This window comes from Paramormyrops kingsleyae, chromosome 9 (assembly GCF_048594095.1).
Source record: "Paramormyrops kingsleyae isolate MSU_618 chromosome 9, PKINGS_0.4, whole genome shotgun sequence".
NCBI classification, from domain to species: Eukaryota; Metazoa; Chordata; class Actinopteri; order Osteoglossiformes; family Mormyridae; genus Paramormyrops; species Paramormyrops kingsleyae.
The window spans coordinates 12,708,709-12,728,064 of NC_132805.1; the positions used below are offsets into that span (position 1 = coordinate 12,708,709).

Sequence of the window (19,356 nt, forward strand, 5' to 3'; positions counted from 1 at the left end):
CATATACTGTACTAAACACATCTAAGCACATTTATCAAAACAATCATTTTTAAAGTAAGAAAATAAATGTATACAAACAATGTGTCCTGCCCCGATTGTCCGCTCCTTCCCTGTGCCATGCCCCCTCGTTAACCCCGTGTGGAATCCCCGTGTGATCAGCTGTTTCTGGCTGTTGTCATTAGTCCTCTGTATTTAGTCCGCGTTTCAGTTTGTTTCCCCAGTCCGGTCATTGGTTTGTCCGTCTGTGTTTCCCTGCCTTACCTGTAATTAAACCCTGTATTCCCCGATACCCTGACGTCTGCGCCTTTGTCTTCTTTCCGTCCCCACTGGGTACGACAATATTACAGTGGTACCTCAGTTCAAGAACTCATTAGAACTCGAACCAACCAGTTCGAAAAAAAATTACCTAGAGCTCGATCTGAATCTCAAAAGTCAAACCGTGAACGCCGACCTAAGATAACTTGTACGTGCAGGGAAATGAGTAACGCGGCACGTCTCTCAGTGGAAACAAAGGGTAACGCTTCAGTCTCAGCCTCGCATTCGCTGTGATAGCATCGTGCATGTTTACACTAGCTGAATACAAATATTTAGACAGTAAAAATACATTTAGACAATGATAGACAGTAACAGTATTATTATATAATAAAATACATAAAAAAAATTAAGATTTCTTATTTTAATATTAATAATAAACCATTAATACATTCAATTATAATAACATTGTCGTGCTGAGCGGGGACGGAACGGAGACAAAGATTTAGTTTTATAAAGGGAATGTGCATAGATCTGTGCTTATGCAGTTTTGTGCATCTGGATTTTTTCTTGCGTACGCACATTCCTAGTTTTGTCCGTACGCCATGTTTTAGTGTGAATTCTATACACGTTGTTATACATGAGGCCCCGGGTCTCTGAATTAGGCACTAAATTTAAGAGCTCATATCTTATAAGTACCCAAGATCTTTCCATTCAATTTACAAGACCAATTTCTACCATAACTTTAAGGTTACTATGTTAAATACCTTAATTTATCCTTTAATTTGACTTAGATACATTAATTTGGATGCAAGATGATGCAGAACTGCAACTTCACTTAGTTAAACTCTTGCAAATCAGGGTGCACTGTAGCACTTTTGAAGAACATTGTATAGCTTAAAGAAACTGCAAAATGCCTGTACATATATAAAACATAATTTCAAAGACACTTGCTGCAGAGATGACAGCCAAAAATGCTCATTTGTAATCATCCGTTTTTTATAAGATCTTCCCAACTTAGGTTTGTTATTAAGCAGATCAATTGAGTACTACTTTTAGTTGTAACAATTAAAACAACCAACCACTAGATGTCAGTAGAACCCAACAATGTACTTCAGGGGTAATCAAAAATGCATTCATGCTCTATACTGCAAAAACGTATCTTATTCAATATAAAAAATAAATTCATTTAAAAAACGCATTTATTCCAGACGATGTATCATAAAAAACCTCATGAGAACAAAATACTTCTCTCAGCTGAGCTGGAAACATCGCACATAATCAGAATGAACAGACCAGTAACGGCAAATGGGAAGGTAGAGACTCTGCTATACTCATCTGTATTCAGTTCACATTGCATCTTACCCATTTACACCACTGGATGCTGACTGTAGCAGTTCCCTGAAAACTGTCATGCCTCCTTTCCCACTCTCCTACACCCAGGATGCTAAATGACACCATAAACAATTTTCCAAAAGGCAAGGCTGCAAAACTCCTGATTTGTAAGCTAGCAGTCAGAGTCAAGCGCTGAAAGAAAGTTCTTTACAGTTATTCTTTTCTAAAACAGAGATGCTGCCTTCAGTTATTCCCTAACTACAGGATTTTCACACCAACACTCCATATTGTTCTAATGGGCAGAAAGCTATTTCATTATTTCCATAATTCCATAGAGCTACCAATGTCTCTGTGACACTGTGCTGGGATGCATTTCTTGACCGCTCTGAAAAAATTGGACATTTCACATGCTTGCTGTTCAACAGTCACCTTCACATCCAGCATCATGTCCATGGTAAAAAGTTACAGTGCAACGCCAATCCTATCAGCCAATAGGAGATGAAGTAGCCAAGCACCCAGCGGGTTATAGGTGAGCAAGTCCTCCCATGAAACAGCAGCCAAGTCAAAGGATTGTGGGGCAGAACTCCAGAGTCTGCTCTCAGGAGGCGTGGGTGGCGGTCCATACGATCCTGCCTCCCACCATCAGGAGAGGGTCCATCTTCCTTCAACAAGGGCTCATAACAAAGCAGAAGATGTGCGCTGAACCAATAGATCACAGGAGATGAAGAGGCAAGAAATCGGGTCAGAACCTGGAGAAGAGGTAGAAATGGGACAACAACTTAAAGGCAGTTAACTATTCAAGCAAGCCATTGAATGTGTCCTAACTTTATTCATTTCTCCAATCCTTATCAGCTGGAATTAAGTAAACCAACCACACTAAGAACAGGACCAATACACAGAACAAGACTCAGATCCAAAACTCACGATCAAGAAACTCATGTGTACTTATGTTTGTATAATTACAAACACCATTATGGAGTAATATGTTTTATTTCATGTTATCCAATATTGCCAAACTGTCTTATTTTCGATACATCCCACACGTTGTGCATAAAACCATGGCAGCATATAAACCTAAATCAAATCTACTCCTACATTATGAGCTAAATCATAATGCAAGTTTTTTTTCCCCAGATTAAAGTGAGTGAAAAAGCCTGGGAAAGGACTAGATTATTACTAACTTTGAGAATGAAAAACATCTTTTTAAGGATCCTTACCTGTACATGCATGCAAAACACGCCAAAGCCCAAGAGGACAGTGAGGTGCACCATGTACACAAAAACCTTTGGGTTGTGGTACCCAGATGGGATGTCTGTCTGCGGTTTTAGCTGATCACCCCAGAGTCCCAGCCTCAAGCACAGGTCCCGGTTGGCTGAAATATAGCTCTTAATTGCAGCCACACCTAGTGTGGCCATAGGTAGCGCCAGTAGAAAGTTGGGTATTTGCTTCAGCTGAAAATAGCGCAGGAATCCCACATCCCAGTACACATCCTGAATGTAGGAGTAGAGCAACGGTGGGCGTGACGTACACCAGCTGGGAAAGAGTCCCTTTGCGTCTGGAATCCTGTAACCTTTAACCCGAGCCAAGTCAAGAAGGGCAGAAGATATGGTGTCTGGGAGGAGAGAGGGTGTGCAGAAGGTCTGGTATCCATAATACTGGAAGGCAGCAAAGGGAATCATGATGATGGCAGAGCCCAAGGTAGCAGTGAACAGGAAACGTAGGGAAATCAAGATATAGTGGTGACTCCGCTTCAGCCCCCCTGCCCCCTTGCTGACAGCAATGGCCTGGACAAGCCCCCACCGCAGTGGCAGATACAGCAGAAACCCAACATTGACCAGGCCGTTGGCCCGAGTAGCAGTAGCCAGGCCAAGGAGCACGCTGGCAGTGAAAGGACACCCACCCTCCAGCATCCATAGACCACTGAAGGTGAGCACAGCAAACAGACTTTCAGAGTAGCCAGCAGCCAGGAAGACATTGGCAGGGGAGAGACAGAAGAGAAGGCTGGAGAGCAAGGCCAGGCGTCGCTCTCCTAGCACCAGGCAGCCCAGTCTATATAGGGCCACAGCAGCAATGACAGAGAACACAAAGTTAGCCAGCACTACAGCCAGGAGGAGCCGTCCACGTGCCGTCAGTATGCCAGCCAGGGGCCAGAGGAGGATGCCGGCCAACGTCCTCAGGGTGACAGGAAACAGGGGGAAGAAGGCAAAATTGTGCTCATACAGGTAGCCACGTTCTGCGATGAAGAGGAAGTGCTCAGCGTCCCACCGGGACAAGCCCCCAAAGAGCATCTCCACCAGACTGTCCAGGAGCAATGGGTCTTCTAGTCGAGGAGGACTAAAGGCATCCGCAGTATGATCAGGGATCACAGCATTAAAAACTGCCTAAAAGAGAAAAAAGCATAAAGACTCCATCACACTTTAGTCTAAATGCAGACATAAATTTTGAGGGGAAAAAAAGCTAGGGCACAGGAAAAAAAAATCTTTTGAGGACCTTCTGAAATGTCTCGGTGTTATTTGTTGTCTTTCCGTTTAAGTTTAGCAGGTATGCAGGCAAAGTGTCGATACACACACACACACACACACACACACACACACACACAAATAAAAGCTCATGTGCTCTTTTACCCATTACAGGAAATTGTTATTCTAGTAAAGGACTAACATTATAGTAAAGGACCTAACATTCGCCGAAAGCAACAGCAGATTCTACCTGTAAAAGCAGAGTAAGGACTCTTGTGAAGGCTGCAAACCGAACCGCAATCTTAATTCCCATTTCGGTTTACTTATTTTGTCCAACGGATACACGAGTACAGAGCAGTATGCTCTCATCCCAACCACCGTAGCTCAACAAGCGGTAACAGAAGCTGCGTTGTCGTTCAAACACAATTCAATATCATGAGATCCTTTGTAAAGGAGGCAACTAATAAAAAATTGCATTGCTAATCCGTTTCCAAATAGTGCGAGACTTAAGGAATTAGTGTTTGTGGAAAACGCTTCGTATTTTAATAAAAGTGGCGTAAATATCCATCAACAGTAAGAAATTTACAAAATATAGTCACGTTAAAATTTTCAACGCAATATCGCTTCTTGTCAAGCTGGAAAAGCGTCTTTTCACTTCCTGAAAGATATGCGCATGCCTCTTACGCGCACGTGGTTGCCTATGAATGTACGTAATATACACGTGCTTGCGCGCAGCAGGAAGTGCGCTCGCGCTACATCAGCAGACCAATGAGTCTTCGGGAAGTAATCGCAGTATATCAGCATATTGTTATGACGGAGCTCCACCATCTGGCGGCGCTCTTAACTTAATACTGAATTTCTATGCTGCGGTTAGTCTTAATTTCATAAAGAACATATTCTATACGTTAGATTATGAACGTTTTAGAAAACGTTTTTTTTTTTTTTTTTTTTTTACTCATCCACAGCAGTGGAAACAGCTTAACAGCAGTGATCAAACGTTTTTCTTAAAAAATAACATTTTGTAATTACACACAACTTCGTGCGTTTAATTAGTATAAATATAGGAATCTTAATTGAATCACTTACTGCAGATGGGTGAGATCTGATAAAACAGATGATGCCGTAAGCCGTATATAAAATGTATGTTTGTAACTGTGCGCACTGTACAAGGGTATCCTAATGTGGTCCTGTACTTAATATTGAGAAGATTAAAATGAATACGTTTACTGGGATCGTCACCCGAGACATGATTCGTCTGTATCCGTGGCAAAATCTTTTGAGGAGGGGGGGCACAAACATATAGGCTATGTTTTAAATGTAATTTTCCTTTGTAAAAATGGAATTAACAAAATGTCAGAATTCTCCATGGCGTTACCCCGATACGTAACTATACTTATATTTATGCTGAAAATCCTTAGAGAATATAAAAATTGTATACAATTTTGGACATCGCGCCAACTGCCTAGTACCAATATATCACTGACTTATCAGACCCTATAAATGTCTTTAAAAAAAAAATAAAAAATACTGTCATTCCTATGAGAGAGGGGGAGACTGGCCTTGGACTTGATTTATCGGCTGCTTCAAAGACGCCTAAGGGCCTAGAGAAAGGGCCGATAAGCTCCCAGGGTCAGCTGCGTGTGAAGCAGGTGGCGGACACAGACACGCCGGCGGAGGCAATCATGGGCCCGCTTCACCATTCATCACCTGCCAGGAAAGCAGAGATGGAGACGTGCTGGAGTGTTACGCTGACTGAAGAAAAAAAAAATAAAAAAGATATGAAAATAAATATCCAAGGAGATGATACTGGAGAGCGAAGCTGACATCTCTTTCAGGAATTACAAAAACCTGCTTCCTCACCCGACGCAGGTCCGTAATATCGGCCCCATTCGTCCATTCATTTACCAATGCGAGCGGCGGTGTCTGCCCCGCAGGCTAATCGCACAGCTCAATGAAAATGCCACTTTTCGGCTTAGATTAATCAACTACAGCAAGTCCGTGTGAGATTCAGCTCTGGAGCAGCTTTAACAGGCTGACCTTTTCACACAGCATGACAATTCCCGGTCCCTACCGACGAGGATAGCACTGCCGGGCCACCACAACGAAAGAACAATAACAAACGTCTTACGAAGATTTAATGTACATTTATTCTTAACACGTGGAACATATAGTATAAAGATTTCATACTGAATAAATGATTCATTAAGCCAAAAAAGGAAAAGGAGGAATTTACATCGAGTTTTTAGCTACATTGTCTGAAATACAAATATGCAGGATCCATCTCACTGAAGGAAAAAAATCTAAAATTTGTTTCTCCATGAGGTTTTTGTTAGGTTGTACAAAGTGAAGCAACCTGGTATGTTTTTTTTTTTTTTTCTTTTTTCCCCTCTGATCTCCACATCTCAACTGGAAAAGTTATCTGCTGTGGTCACAGGAGAAGACAGCAGCTTTTTATTTTTATTTTCCGAGTATGGTTATGTTCAAGCTGTGCATATCCCTATGTAAAAGGGCGGTGTGAGAGCATTAAGGTTTAAATTAGCACACTGTGGGATTTGATGCAAGGAGTTCAACTTGTGTTTAATCTTTTATTCTTCTTAGATAAAAAGGATGAAGAGCATCAGAAGGTGAGAGAGGGAGAGAGAGGAGAAAGTGTAATTATTGTACAACGTCATATATACACAGCAGCCAAGGCTGCGTCTTAAGTTGAAAACGAGTCCTAAGAGGTGATTCTTTTTAAGGGTCAATCCATACAATCAAGGGTTAAAGAGAAGAGGTCAGGGTGTTGTAGGTTCACGAAACTTTGGGGGGAAAGCCTTTTTTCTCTTCAATGTTAACTAAAAACATTTCTTAAAAACTACAGTTCTGCGGCCAAGCCAGCGTTTCTCAGTGTGAAACAGTATTATTACAGTATGTTTACAGTTGTTTTTTAACGTGTACAGTACAGAAAAAAGTCCTACAATCTACTGCACAGACGTCTGTTCACAGCCGATAACCTGGTTCATGTAGGGCAGAATATAGAGTCCAAGTTACAGCAATTATACCACAAGAAAGTCCAAAAGTCTGTTTTAAGCCTCCAAATATGAACCATAAAATTGTACTGGTCGTGCTCCCCCCTGGGGAGAGCTAGGGCACAGTTATCCCCAAACTCACTGTAAACGATACAGCAACTTTGGTTACAGTCTTGTTTTTGTAAATTTTTTTCTCCATCTTTTTCTTTCTTTAAAAAAAAAAAAAAAAAAAAAAAGGGCAGCACACTCCTGGCCAGGGGTTCCCATCCATTTCTGCGGCATTAAATTTCACGGCGCCATTCGCTGAACAGCTGAAACAACGTCCATTCCAGGTTCGTGACGTCCTTCCTTTGATAAGTGTTGGGGGGGGGGGCGGAGACGGGGCAAAGGTGGACTTCAGACAGTGGAATCCGAGGTGTTTTTGCATAAATAAAAATAAAACAAAAACAGTTTCACTCGACGTTTGCTCCACTCACGCTCAGACACACAAGAGAGAAAAAAAATGGGTACAGGGACAGAGGCTGGGGGAGGCAGGGCCACCACACCCCACGACTGTCATGATTGGCCAATCAGATAGAGTACGTCACAGATCACATGAGACACCAGCGAGTTCATGAGTGGGGACACCGAGAGGTCCAGCAGCCGCGACTCGTACAGCGTGAACTCCGAGTGGTTCTCCTCGACCCGCGCCATGGCGTGCAGCGCTCGCGCCGCCCGCCGCATCATGTCCGCACTGCTGGGCTCGAAGGGGGCGCCCTGCATGTGCATCAGGGCACTCTGGCTCTGTTGGAACTGTGCCGCCGCCAGGCTGTCCTCCAGGAAGCCCAGCAGGTTTCCCACGCTGCCCTTCTGCACGGCGATGGCGCGCGCCGCCAAGCTGTCGCCCTGGGCTAGGTTGGCCAGCAGCACCACGGCCATCTCACGGCACACAGGCACCTTGCGCTCGCCCACCAGCCGCACCAGTGAGCCGTAGAGCTTCTCTAGCCGACTGAAGGGTGGCGTGGCCAGAATGAGGTCGACGTTGTTGTCCTGGATGCTGAGCTTGCTGAGGGTCTCGAGGACCAGTCTCTGGGGGGAGAGCGAGCCGTTCATGCCCAGAGAAGGGAAAGGGTCCTGGGCTTCAGCCGACGGGCACACGGCCCAGTGGAGCAGGCCGTCCAGCAGGGGTAAGCAGATGCTCTCCGGGTAGATGGAGAGATCCAACTGGCCAGAGATGTTGGCCAGTGTGACCAGGCAGTTCTCACGCAGCAGCTCCAGGCAGTCCCACCACCACTGGTCCAGCTTGCCTTGGGCCCTGTCCTCGCCGTCCTCGTCCTTCTCGTAGGTGAGTGGCGCCTGCCTGCGCTCGGGGTGCCGGTGGTGCAGTAGCAGCAGGCGGCCCAGCATAAGCAGCAGCCCTGGGTGCCGGGACATCTCCAGGTCGTTGCCGGGCACGAAGGACAGACTGCGCACGATATTGGAGACGCAGATGCAGCGGCGGGCCAGCGAGTCCTGCCAGTCTGCCAGCGTGCTGAGTGGCGTCTCGTCCTTGCTGTGTGGCTCGTCCTCCAAGACCCCAACCCCACGGCGGTCCGGCCGAGGTGGCTCAGCACCTTGGAGCAGCTTGCCATCTTCCTGGCGGCTTTCTGCCGCCCCCGGCGCGTCGTCCGCCTCCGGGCCTGGCTGGAGAGGCGGTACATCTCCAGCTTCCACCGCAGGAAGCCCCTGCGGCTCTGCAGCTGGCGAAGGGGCCCTCTCCTTCTCAGCAGCTTCCTGCGGGGCTGCCGCCCACTTCTGGGATGGAAGCCGGTTCGTTCTGCCCTCAAAGTGGGTCTGGATGTGCTCGGTGGTGTCGCCGCCTCCGATGCTCCAGTGCAGCAGGCCGCTGTCAAAGGCCTGTGGCCGGCGCAGCTTACCGGAGCAGCCGAGCACAAAGGGGTCTTTCCTGCGCACCACCTTGATGGGCAGCTTATCAAACTTGCTTGCCTGCTTTGGTTTGTCCGGCGGTGGCGTGGGCTCCTGGCAAGGCGGGAAGCTCTGGCCCTCCTGTGCCTCCAGCTCCATCTTGTCCCCCTCCGCCCGTTCGCCCTCCTCCTTCACCGGTGCCAAAGGCGCTGCTGCGGGCTGCTGCTCTTCTTCCTCCTCCTCTTCGTCATCCTCATCCTCTTCAGGGTCCTCCACCTCGGGCTCCTCCGCGTCTGAGCCATCCCGGTCGTGGTCCAGGGCGTTGGGGTCCAGCAGAGTCCTCTGACCCAGATCGCCTACCTCGTACTCCTTCAGGATGCCGAAGATCTCTATGAGGCAACGTCGGAAGTATTCCACCACCAGTTCCAAGAATCCAGGCAGCTGAAAGGGGTTTTAAAAGAGAATTAATTATCCACGCAGGCTGAGACGGTGATACACACAGAAGCAGGAAGGGGAACACTGAGCTCCTGTATTCGCTGTGTCAAACTGATTACACCTCTTATGGGAAAGAGATTCACTGTAAATTTGTACAGTCTCAGCAAGGCGTTAATATCATTCTTGGTTTCAATCAAGCTTCCATATAGCTACTTCAAAAAATCGCTAGATAAAGCCACTCTAATGTTATTAGTCATGATTATCATTTTACAGAAACACTTAAAAACAGCTTTAATTATTAAAATTAGTTGCTCAAAGTTCTAATTAAATCATCACTTTTGTTAATATGAAGTGGATACGTACTAAACTGGCAGGAATCAAGTTTTACAGGCAAACTTACTAACAGAAAGCATGTTAGCAGTCTTAGTTGTTCAAAGGGGAGGCTTCTTTTGGTCTAATGAAACTTGCAGACACTGTAGCCCTTTGCCAAGGTGCACCTGCCTGGAGGCGGGTGAGACTCACCTGGCAGAGGCTGAAGGTTGAGATGCTGCTGTCATCATAGAGCAGAATGTTAATGGTGTCCAAGGCCCAAGTGCTCTCCGCTAACAAGCCCGACTTCAGAGACATCATCACCCGCCAGGCCTCGGGAGTTCCTGTCGAGGAAAGACAGGGGAAGAGAGAAATAAGGATTAAAATTACTCGTTTTATGTCAGTTTTAACATCTTTATTCCTGTAAAATTAGGGTAAATCTCAATTACAGTATAAGTGCCCAATTAGTTAAACTGACATCCATCTATCCATCTTCCATAACCACTTATTCCCTACATGGTAGCAGTGAACCGGGGGCCTGTGCCAGGAAGCACAGGGCACACAGACATGGGACGAGATGCCAGCCTGCACACACACTGAAGCACGTACTGTGGCCACTTCACCCAGTTGCGTGTTTTAGGACATTCAGACAGACAAACATATGAAGTTTCACTTATTACACTGATGCTGTAAGAGAGACTTGTCTCTAAGTCCCTGGATAAAGAGCTGCTCTCTCTCTCAGCCCCTCCCGATCAAAGTGAAACAGTGACTCTGCTGCTAAAAGCTACGTATTCTCGGCCACCCGGAGATGCCATACCGATGTCCTTCATGGTTAGCCTCCGGCGGGGCTTCATCACGGGCACCGTGGCCTCCACAGAGCCTGGAGGGAAGCTGACGTCGCGCCGGATGAGCGGGGGCTGCATGGGGGGTTGGGGCACGTGCGAGGCTGGCACAGGGGGGCCGGCTTTCTGCATCTTGATGCCGGCGTGCATGTAGGGCGACTTGCTGGGCGAGGTGCGACTCTCTAGGGGGCGGGGCCCCGGCGCCGGGCTGGACGCTGCAGGGATGTGGTTCTGCATGGACTGTGCCGGCTGATAGTTGGGCTGCAGGGGCCGCGTCATGGGTGGGCCCACCCCTGAGGGCCCGTAGGGCGGGTGGCGTGCACCCACGTGGCCGGGCCACTGGCCCTCGTGATTCATGCGCTGCTCGGATGGCATCACGTCCTCAGAGCGGTTCATGCCATGATAGCCAGGGCCCTGGGCGGCTGCTCCGGGAGCCACACCTTGCCGGTTGGGGAAGGCGGGGTAGCCCATCTCCCCGCGGCCCTGCCACATGCCGCCTTGGGGGCCGTCTGGGCCAGAGGCCATGGGGCTGCCCATCATCTGAGGGGGCATGGGAGCCTGGGGGTTTGGCCCAGCCGGCGCTGGACCCCGATCCCGCCCAAAGGGGAAGGGGAACTGGCCCTGGGGCCCAGGCGGGCGCCGCTCCGCGCCAGGGTAGGTGCTGCCGTACTGGCTGTACATGTCCTGTTGGGGGGTGGGGCCAGATGAGGGTGGAGCCTGCTGCTGCTGGCCACTGAAGGGAACATTGTACATGTCACCCTCATGGCGCTTTGCTGGGGGGCCATAGGCGCCATCCACAGGCCTCTTGTAGTTCTGCAATGGTGGGGAATGCAGGTCAACATTACTAGCCATTATCTGCGGCCATGACAATGAGCAGACCACTCTCTTTAACTTAACCTAACCTGACAATTAGTGCTGCTGAAAGTCACATACAGAAACTAGCAGTAGGCTGTTGCCGGAGATGGAAATATCCCAAGAGGCATTTAACAAAATATTAATACTCCTCTGCTGGAACTGTAATTTAAGAGCATTGTCATATGGACATAGTGAGAAACCACAAGGGATTGTGGGGTACTTACTGCCTGCTGCTGTGGGTACATTCCAGGCTGCTGATTGGGATACGGACCAGCAGGGGGAGCACCTTGGCCAGGGTACTGATTACCATAGGAATCATGCCTGCAGAAATACACCAGCACATGTCAGCATGTGTGTGTGTGTGTGTCAGCGTGCGTGTATGCGTGCGCGTGTGTGTGTGTGTGTGTTCACTCGACCCGATCCCTTCTGGCATGTTGCAGCTTATTTCTCAGGACCTTCTCCTACACATCACACACATAGTCAATAGCTCCTTAATGACTGGCTTTCAAGTCAGCTGTTGTCACCCCATTCTAAAGATACCTTCTTTGGACTGCTCAGATGTTAACCACTACAGACCAGTGTCCCTGCTCATCTTTCTTTCAAAAGTACTGGATCGAGCAGTTTACAACCAACTTAATGCCTTTCTCTCTGAAAATGCACTTCACGACCCTCACCAGTCTGGATTCAAAGCTGCGCATTCCAGAGACTGCACTTCTTGCCGTCTCTGAAAAACTTCATGCAGCCAAATCCTCCAACCTATCCTCGGTTCTGATTCTCTTGAATCTGTTTGCAGCCTTTCACGGGATCAACCACAAGATCCTCCTGGATACTCTCTCCAGCCTTGGGATCTCAGGTACAGTCAGGCAATGGTTTGCATCTTACCTTGATAACCGGTCATTTCAAGTGGCATGGCAAGGCTCCCAATCAGCCCCAAGAAGGCTGGCCACTGGTGTTCCTCAGGGCTCAGTCCTAGGACCCCTTCTCTTCTCCTTATTCACGGGTTCTCTTGGGAAGGTCATATCTGCACATGGGCTCTCCTACCACTGTTATGCAGGTGACACCCAACTCTTTCTTTCCTTTCCACCCGATGACCATCAGGTCTCAACTCGACTCTGACTGCCTGACTGATATCTCCTTTTGGATGACATCCCACCACCTCAAGCTAAACCGCAGTAAGACTGAGCTGCTGTACATCAAAGCCAATTCATCACCGGTTCTTGACCTTACTGTTTCCTTTGGAAACTCTCTTATTGTCCCCTCAAAAACAATAAGAAGTCTCGGTGTCATTCTTGATGATGGATTGTCATTCTCGCCACACATTAACAACCTGTCCAGGTCCTGCAGATTCCTTCTTTGCAACATTAGAAGAATTTATCCCTTTCTCACGACAGACGCTATTCAGCTACTCGTCCAAGGCAACAAGGTCACTTTAGCTGATCCAGAATTCAGCTGCAAGACTCATCTTTAATGTTCCTAGATTCTCGCACATAATACCTCTTCTTCGGAACCTGCACTGGCTGCCTGTGGCTGCCTGCATCAGGTTCAAATCCCTAACACTTGCCGTTAAGGCCAAGACTGGAACAGCCCTTCCTTATTTGGCAACACTGATCAAGAATCGTGTCACTTCCCGTCCTCTCAAGGGCATCAAGCGCTGCTTGTCTCGAACCACCAACACTTAAGAGGACGACATGCATCAAGACTTTTTGCAATGTTGGCTCCTCAGTGGTGGAATTAACTTCCTCTTGCCATAAGAATGGCCGAGTCCCTTCCTGTCTTCAAGTGTCGTCTGAAGTCACACCTCTTCAAGGAGTACCCTGGAGACTAATACCACCCTTACTGTCCGCTCTCTCCATTAAAAAAAAAATTAAAATTCACTAACAATCTTTGCCTTTGCACTCTTTTTTTAACAAGGTTCTTTATACAATGTTCTTAGCGGTAATTTGATCTTGACAATTTTAGGTCTAGCTTATAGATCGAAGTCGCTCTGGAAAAGAGCGTCTGCTAAATGCTGTAAATATAAATGCAGTGGTGGGATTACTGACCGCTGCTGCTGTGGGGGGTACCGGTTGGGAGAGTACATCCCAGCATCGGCGTTGGGGGGCATCAAGCTGGGCTGCGGTGCCGTGGGCCCCATGGCACCATCGGGGCCCATGCCAGGCTCCTGTCTGTGGGACGAGGATATGACCACTGAGAAGCATTCTTCTCCAATCACATCCCGATACAGCACTGAATTTCCACCTGAGAATTTCAGTTTCCAGCATCCCAAAATATTAAGTAGCTTGACGTAGCAAAAGTACTCAATTCCACACTTGGTACAGGTCTTCACAAGGTCTTTCAAGGCTTGTCTCTTCTTCATTCAGGTCTGCCATTTCCTACCTCCTGTCATATCCGGGGCCGTAGGGGTACTGCTGCCTCTGCCCCATCGGCATGTTGCCCATGGACCCTGGGGGCGGTCCCCGGCTGTACTGCTCCCCCATGCCTCCCGTGGGGCCCTGTCCCGGGGGCATAAACTGCTCTCCCACTGTCGGGACAAACATGCCGACAACATGACATTAGAATGCGTGCAATACTGAACAGGTGACCGACATACAGAACAGACAGCTATCCAGCCCATGTGCATCTTCATTGTTCACAACTTACTAGACAGCTTAAGCCAGCGATTCTCAAACCCTGGGTCACAACCCAAATTCTGAAGTTCTGAAAGGGTCGCGATGCAGAGTTGGAAATAAGGATTTTAGAACCAGCAAGCTCCTATACTGATCCACGATCAGATTTCCCAGCCCCAATCCTACAATTAACCTATATAAATGGGTCTTGGGTCTAAATCCTTAGCGCAAAACTAGTGAACACTCAACCACTCCAGGAAGCCAAACCACAAGTGTTTAATTTAAAATCACTGCCACATCCAATCAGATTTCTGCAATAGGCATTGATCGGCATAAATTCCAGAGCACACTGCGTGCTTGATCATAGTGTTAATTTAGACCTGCCATGGTAAAAATTGGGTCATGGTGCAAAAAAGGGTAAGAAGTCAAGGTGGCTATTTGGAATGTCAGCCAGACGTTCTGATCCAACACACTTTGATCAGGGATTTCGGTTGGCTCTCACCTTTCCGCATGGCACCAAACGGGTCCTTGTTGGGCTCATATGGGCCCATGCGGCCCATCATGTCCGAAGTATTCATGCCAGGCTGGTACCCTGGGTTAGGCGTCATGGGTGCCCGCCTAGGGAAGGCAGGGTCATTGCCATCGGCGAAGGGATCCTGCAAGCTTACCACATTGCTCCTGCAGAGGGAAGAAAGTTGAGGGCATCAGAAGGATAGTGGGTATTGGAGGGCAAGGCCAGGAGGGGGGCTGGGGGTTGAACGTGCCTGACTCCGGGCATGGGGGGCATCTGGTTGAGCGGGGTGGAGGCTGGAGTTGGGGGCTTGAGGTCTCCTCCCTCTGCCATAGAGCTGCTGGTGGACTGGGGGGTCTGGGGGCCCTGCAGGGAGCCGGATCCCGCTGCAAGACACATGGCATCACACTCATTGGAGAGTCTCTGCAGGACATGCAGCCATCTGCCTGCCCTCAGCACGGCCACAACCGAGCCGTACAACGTGGAGATGTACGGAGTTCACTGAAAGCCCAGATATCAAGCAGAGCTAGCTTCATTTACCGTCCAACTGTACTCTGCTTCCACATGGAGAATGAGGTTATGATTCAGCTGCAGCACCCTGAGGGCTCTCTGCACTGCATGTGTGTGTGTGTGTATGTGTGTGAACGCGTCCGTGTGTGTGTACGTGCACGTGTCCCCACCTGCCCTCACCACCAAGCGTGACTTCACTATTAGCGGGCAATGTCTGATGACTCATGCCTCCTATTCATTAACTGGCAGGGTCGTTGGCAGGGCACATTTATTTACATACTAGCGCCGGGTGCACATCAATGCCCCCCCACCCCCGCTCTCCCCAGGCAGGGATCTCCCTCTGAGGAAGGGGGGGGCGGGGGGGGGGGGGGGGGGGGGGGTTGGGATGTTGAGAGGGAGTGACACACACACAAACACCCATTCATCATTCTCTGGCTCTACACAATTCTCTGGGGGGGCCCCTTAGGAAAGCCCCCCAACCCCCACCCCCCCATGCCTCGACATGGCTTCTGGCAGGGACTCCCTCTTACAAACGACACTTACATAACCAGAGGAATCCCGTTACAATCCCAACCACGCAGCCCCTCCCATCCCCACAGCACATGGCCAGCACCCCACCAGCACCCCCTCCCCATCAGGAACAGCAGTGCAGAACCTGCTGTGGCCAGGACTGACGGGGAAAAGCCAGAGGCATGCCATCACAAGGATTTAACGGCACATGGGAACAAATTCACACAGTGGGAGCCTGCGGGAATGCGCAGCCCCTGTCACCTATCCTGTGTGCTACTGCTGCACGTTTAATGCAGAATAACCTGGTCTAGCAAACAGAAATGCTTCCTTCAGGCCTCAATCAAGCTGCGACTGAAGACAGACACAGAGCACATATGGCAAATGAGTTTCCAACTCCCAGAGAGGCAAGGTGACCACAGCACCAACCTGGGGAAGGGGGCTGGATCTTAGCCTGGTTCTTCTTGGTGTCAGTGGTAAAGATGTCCGGGGGCGGGTCCTCGCCACGCTCCACCTTGCACTCGAAGGCATACAGACACTGGATGTACTGCTTCTTCAGCGAGCTGGCGGCGCTGCTGGACGTACCCACACTCAGGTTGGTGGCCAGCTCTCGCCACTTCTTGTTTTTATTGACCTGGGACCAGAGACAGGATGTGATTCAGGATACAGCTGGACGAGGCGACCTTGAAAACACAAAGCTGCACGTGCCTTTACAAAGCGAACGTTTTAAGGGATGAAACCACAATATTCCAGTATTTCATTTAGGCTCCCAAAATCAGCCTCGGTACTCAGCAAAAGCAAATTTGATGCTATCACAGACAAGAGGCAATACAGACCGAACTGAGCAATGCTGTAGCCACAGACCCTTTTGTACAATAATTATCAGCCCATCTTATATTTTTCATGCTTAAATGTAACATTGTCCCAAAACACTGAATTTCAGCAAGACTGTCAGAGATGCCATGAGAATCTCCATCAGTTCAGAAGCACTGATGGGCAGAAACACTTCTGGCAAACAAGCAACATTTCCTGCAGGATGACAGACAGCCGTGTTGAAACGACCTTTTATTGTAGGAGTTCAACCTTTTTGCACCCCCCCACCACCAAGGAAACATCAGAGCAAGCCCCCAGGCTGCTTTCATTCTGAAGTGGAGTTAGAGGGGCAACCCCACCAAAAGTGACATTAGCTGAAAGCCACACACACACACACACCATGGCAAAACGCTTCCTTAGTTCTCTACAATAATCCAGTTTCTATTCCTCTGCCAGAGACACACTTTATAAATGAGACCAGGGCAAAGCGGAGTCCTACAGCCAGCCAGCCAATAACCATAATACTCAGAGGCATCACACCCATTTGGAAGATTGATTTTTTTTTTCCCATTGTATTGATAATTAAATAGTATCACGCAATCAAGTCGCAAATACAGCACAGCTCATTTTCATGTCATTTCTTAAATGCTTGCCTAAATCAAATGTCTCGTATTTTCCCTCTCACTACCTATGTGCTGCAAGCATCTGTTGTTTAATTTCAGTTGCGTCGTCTTTGAAATGGCACCTGACCCATTGTTTTTATTCATTTGGTTGAATTTTTTTGAAGGATCTGTTAACTGTATATTCATTGTGTATGAAAGTGTTCCTGTATCGAAGTATACATAAAGGAAGGGCTTATAAACCACAAATTAGAAATGCAACATCAGCATGTGAAAGCAAATATACAACTAGTTCCCAGAAATTCCATGATGTCCCAAAACATGGAAATGAATGCAACATATTACTCATGGTATGCAACGTGAACTATCGGGACACCTTCGCGGAACTCAAGTTTAAAAGCATGCAATGCGTCGCAAAAAAACTGCCACTGAATAAACAAAAATCCAGCCGCAAGAACAGAGATGCAGGGATACAGTAGAAAGGTCCCATACAGGCTGATCGCACAAGTGCACACAGCTCTGTCCAATGACACAACTCAACTCTTACAATTACGTGTTCTTACCACCACATAACCTGCAAGATGTGAAGCCTGCTCTTTCAGAAACACACAGCATGCTCACTAACATATGGGGGAATCTTTAAGCAGCTCTGCCTTGAAGAAAAATCTGCTTAGTACTGCAAGTTGACTTTTCATTGTTAAAATTAAATAAATAAATACATTTGCATCCATTGCAGTCTCTGCCTGAAGGAAGGAAGAATGTGGAAACACACACAGAAAAGGTGCTGAAAGGTCTGGGTGTAGACCTTATATGAGCTGTAGAAGGCATGTCACAATAACTCCTTCTGTTGGACGATATACTGTGTCCCAGAAATAGTTGCAATAAACAATACTGTCATTTTGAGATAATTTCATGCCACTGATATGATAATGTAATAGCATAATTCAGCAAGTACACCCTTACAAAAAGCAATGAACTTTCCAATTCTGTCTGAATGTTCTTATGAATTAAATGTCAAAAATGCGTTTAAGAATCCTAAATAAAGAGAAAATGGACTCAGGCTCCATTAACAAAATGCATTATATATTAAACATTTGGCACAGAGGCATCATTTGTTTCTTTAAAGGCAATATATTGCCAAACCATTTTTCCGGAGGCTTCGCTCAGTGACCCAAACAAACCTCGATAAGACCTTTTCTACCCTCTACAATCAGAACAACAAAAACGTATTTGAAGAATGACTGACGGAGAAAGTCCGGAATATATATGATTACTCACTACAAGATTATAAAGACTCCAAGATGGCTACGAACTAAACCTCAATACGTTTGTACTGCAGCACCATATACCCGTGTATGTTTTTGCATCACTGTTGTTATCGTCGTTTTTTGAAAATGTTTGTGTTTATACTGTTTCAGGCCGAAAGATGAATCATTACTTTAGCTATAAAGTACTTGAAAACCGTGATGAGAATCTGACAAGTATTTGACATTTGGTTTTTATTTGGTTTTGGAACCAATATTTGTACTTGTCATTTAGTTGTTAAATTTTATTTCAGTTTATGGAAACATTTTTTGTTAACGATTATAACCCTGTCTTGCATATTATATATATATAATGCATGGATAGTTTTAGTAAAATTCTTACTTATTCTTATAGCACATACATACCACACTTAATAAACGTGACTGAGAGCAGCTGGAAGTATGAACATTCAGGACCGCGGACGGTCCGACACTGAGTCTCATGCGCCGCGGCGCAATCGCTTTCACATCAAGTATGAATCAGCCATGAGTCACGCTTGCAACAGAAAGCAGACAAGGGGGCAAGAAAGAGTATGATTGGCTAAACGGCACTCATATAAACACAATGTGACAATGCCGAGGTCAGGAAAGTTAATGGAGGTTATGTTCATATGTCGTGTGAGAAATCGATAATGTAATGATAGTGACAAGACATTCACATTAAAACTCAAGCAGGTATTAGGTCCTGTCAAGGTGCCACTGCGACCGCAGTGTTCACAGCCGGGACCTACCTGTGTAAGGCCACCGATCTCCTTGACTGACACGTAAAGACGGAAGAGGTCCAGCGGTTTGCGGCCCACGGCAGGCAGGTTGTTCATGCCCATGGCCTTCTCCTCGATGAAGGCCAGGTAACGGTCCACCCACACTTTCCGCTCGGGTTCCGGGCCCAACTCATACAGCTTGGTGATCTTTTCATTGGTGGTAGTGGAGGAGCTGGACTTCTGTGTAGGTGGAGAATGGAGCAGAACAGCAGTGAAGTGAAATTCAGGCACAACTGAGGGGCTGGATTTGCAGCCCCAAGAAGCACTGCTCACGACATTAAGCTCACGACCCGCTGGACTAAAGGCACTTGGGAAGAAACACTCTCCACACACAGTGTTAACTTA

The 19,356-nt window shown here is 47.5% G+C and overlaps 2 protein-coding genes across 2 annotated transcripts in view; both read right to left on the reverse strand.

Moving 5' to 3' along the window:
* Positions 1–1,436: 1,436 nt before the first annotated feature.
* Positions 1,437–4,740, reverse strand: pigv (phosphatidylinositol glycan anchor biosynthesis, class V). The gene is made up of 3 exons (XM_023807570.2): positions 4,297–4,740; positions 2,805–3,968; positions 1,437–2,336 (listed from the first exon to the last, which is right to left on the reverse strand). Exons 1-3 carry the CDS (start codon positions 4,357–4,359, stop codon positions 2,031–2,033), a joined length of 1,533 nt encoding a protein of 510 aa, XP_023663338.2. The 5' UTR covers positions 4,360–4,740; the 3' UTR covers positions 1,437–2,030.
* Positions 4,741–6,617: 1,877 nt separating this feature from the next.
* Positions 6,618–19,356, reverse strand: part of LOC111841680 (AT-rich interactive domain-containing protein 1A) — a 57,967-nt gene continuing 45,228 nt past the window's right edge. Inside the window, exons 11-20 of the mRNA XM_023807609.2 lie at positions 18,982–19,191; positions 15,943–16,147; positions 14,750–14,882; positions 14,488–14,663; positions 13,756–13,900; positions 13,422–13,544; positions 11,604–11,700; positions 10,500–11,337; positions 9,896–10,026; positions 6,618–9,379 (exon numbers count right to left, since the gene is read on the reverse strand). Of these exons, the coding sequence (XP_023663377.2) occupies positions 7,610–9,379; positions 9,896–10,026; positions 10,500–11,337; positions 11,604–11,700; positions 13,422–13,544; positions 13,756–13,900; positions 14,488–14,663; positions 14,750–14,882; positions 15,943–16,147; positions 18,982–19,191 (3,828 nt within the window). The 3' untranslated portion in view covers positions 6,618–7,609. The remainder of the gene's footprint in view (positions 9,380–9,895; positions 10,027–10,499; positions 11,338–11,603; positions 11,701–13,421; positions 13,545–13,755; positions 13,901–14,487; positions 14,664–14,749; positions 14,883–15,942; positions 16,148–18,981; positions 19,192–19,356) is intronic.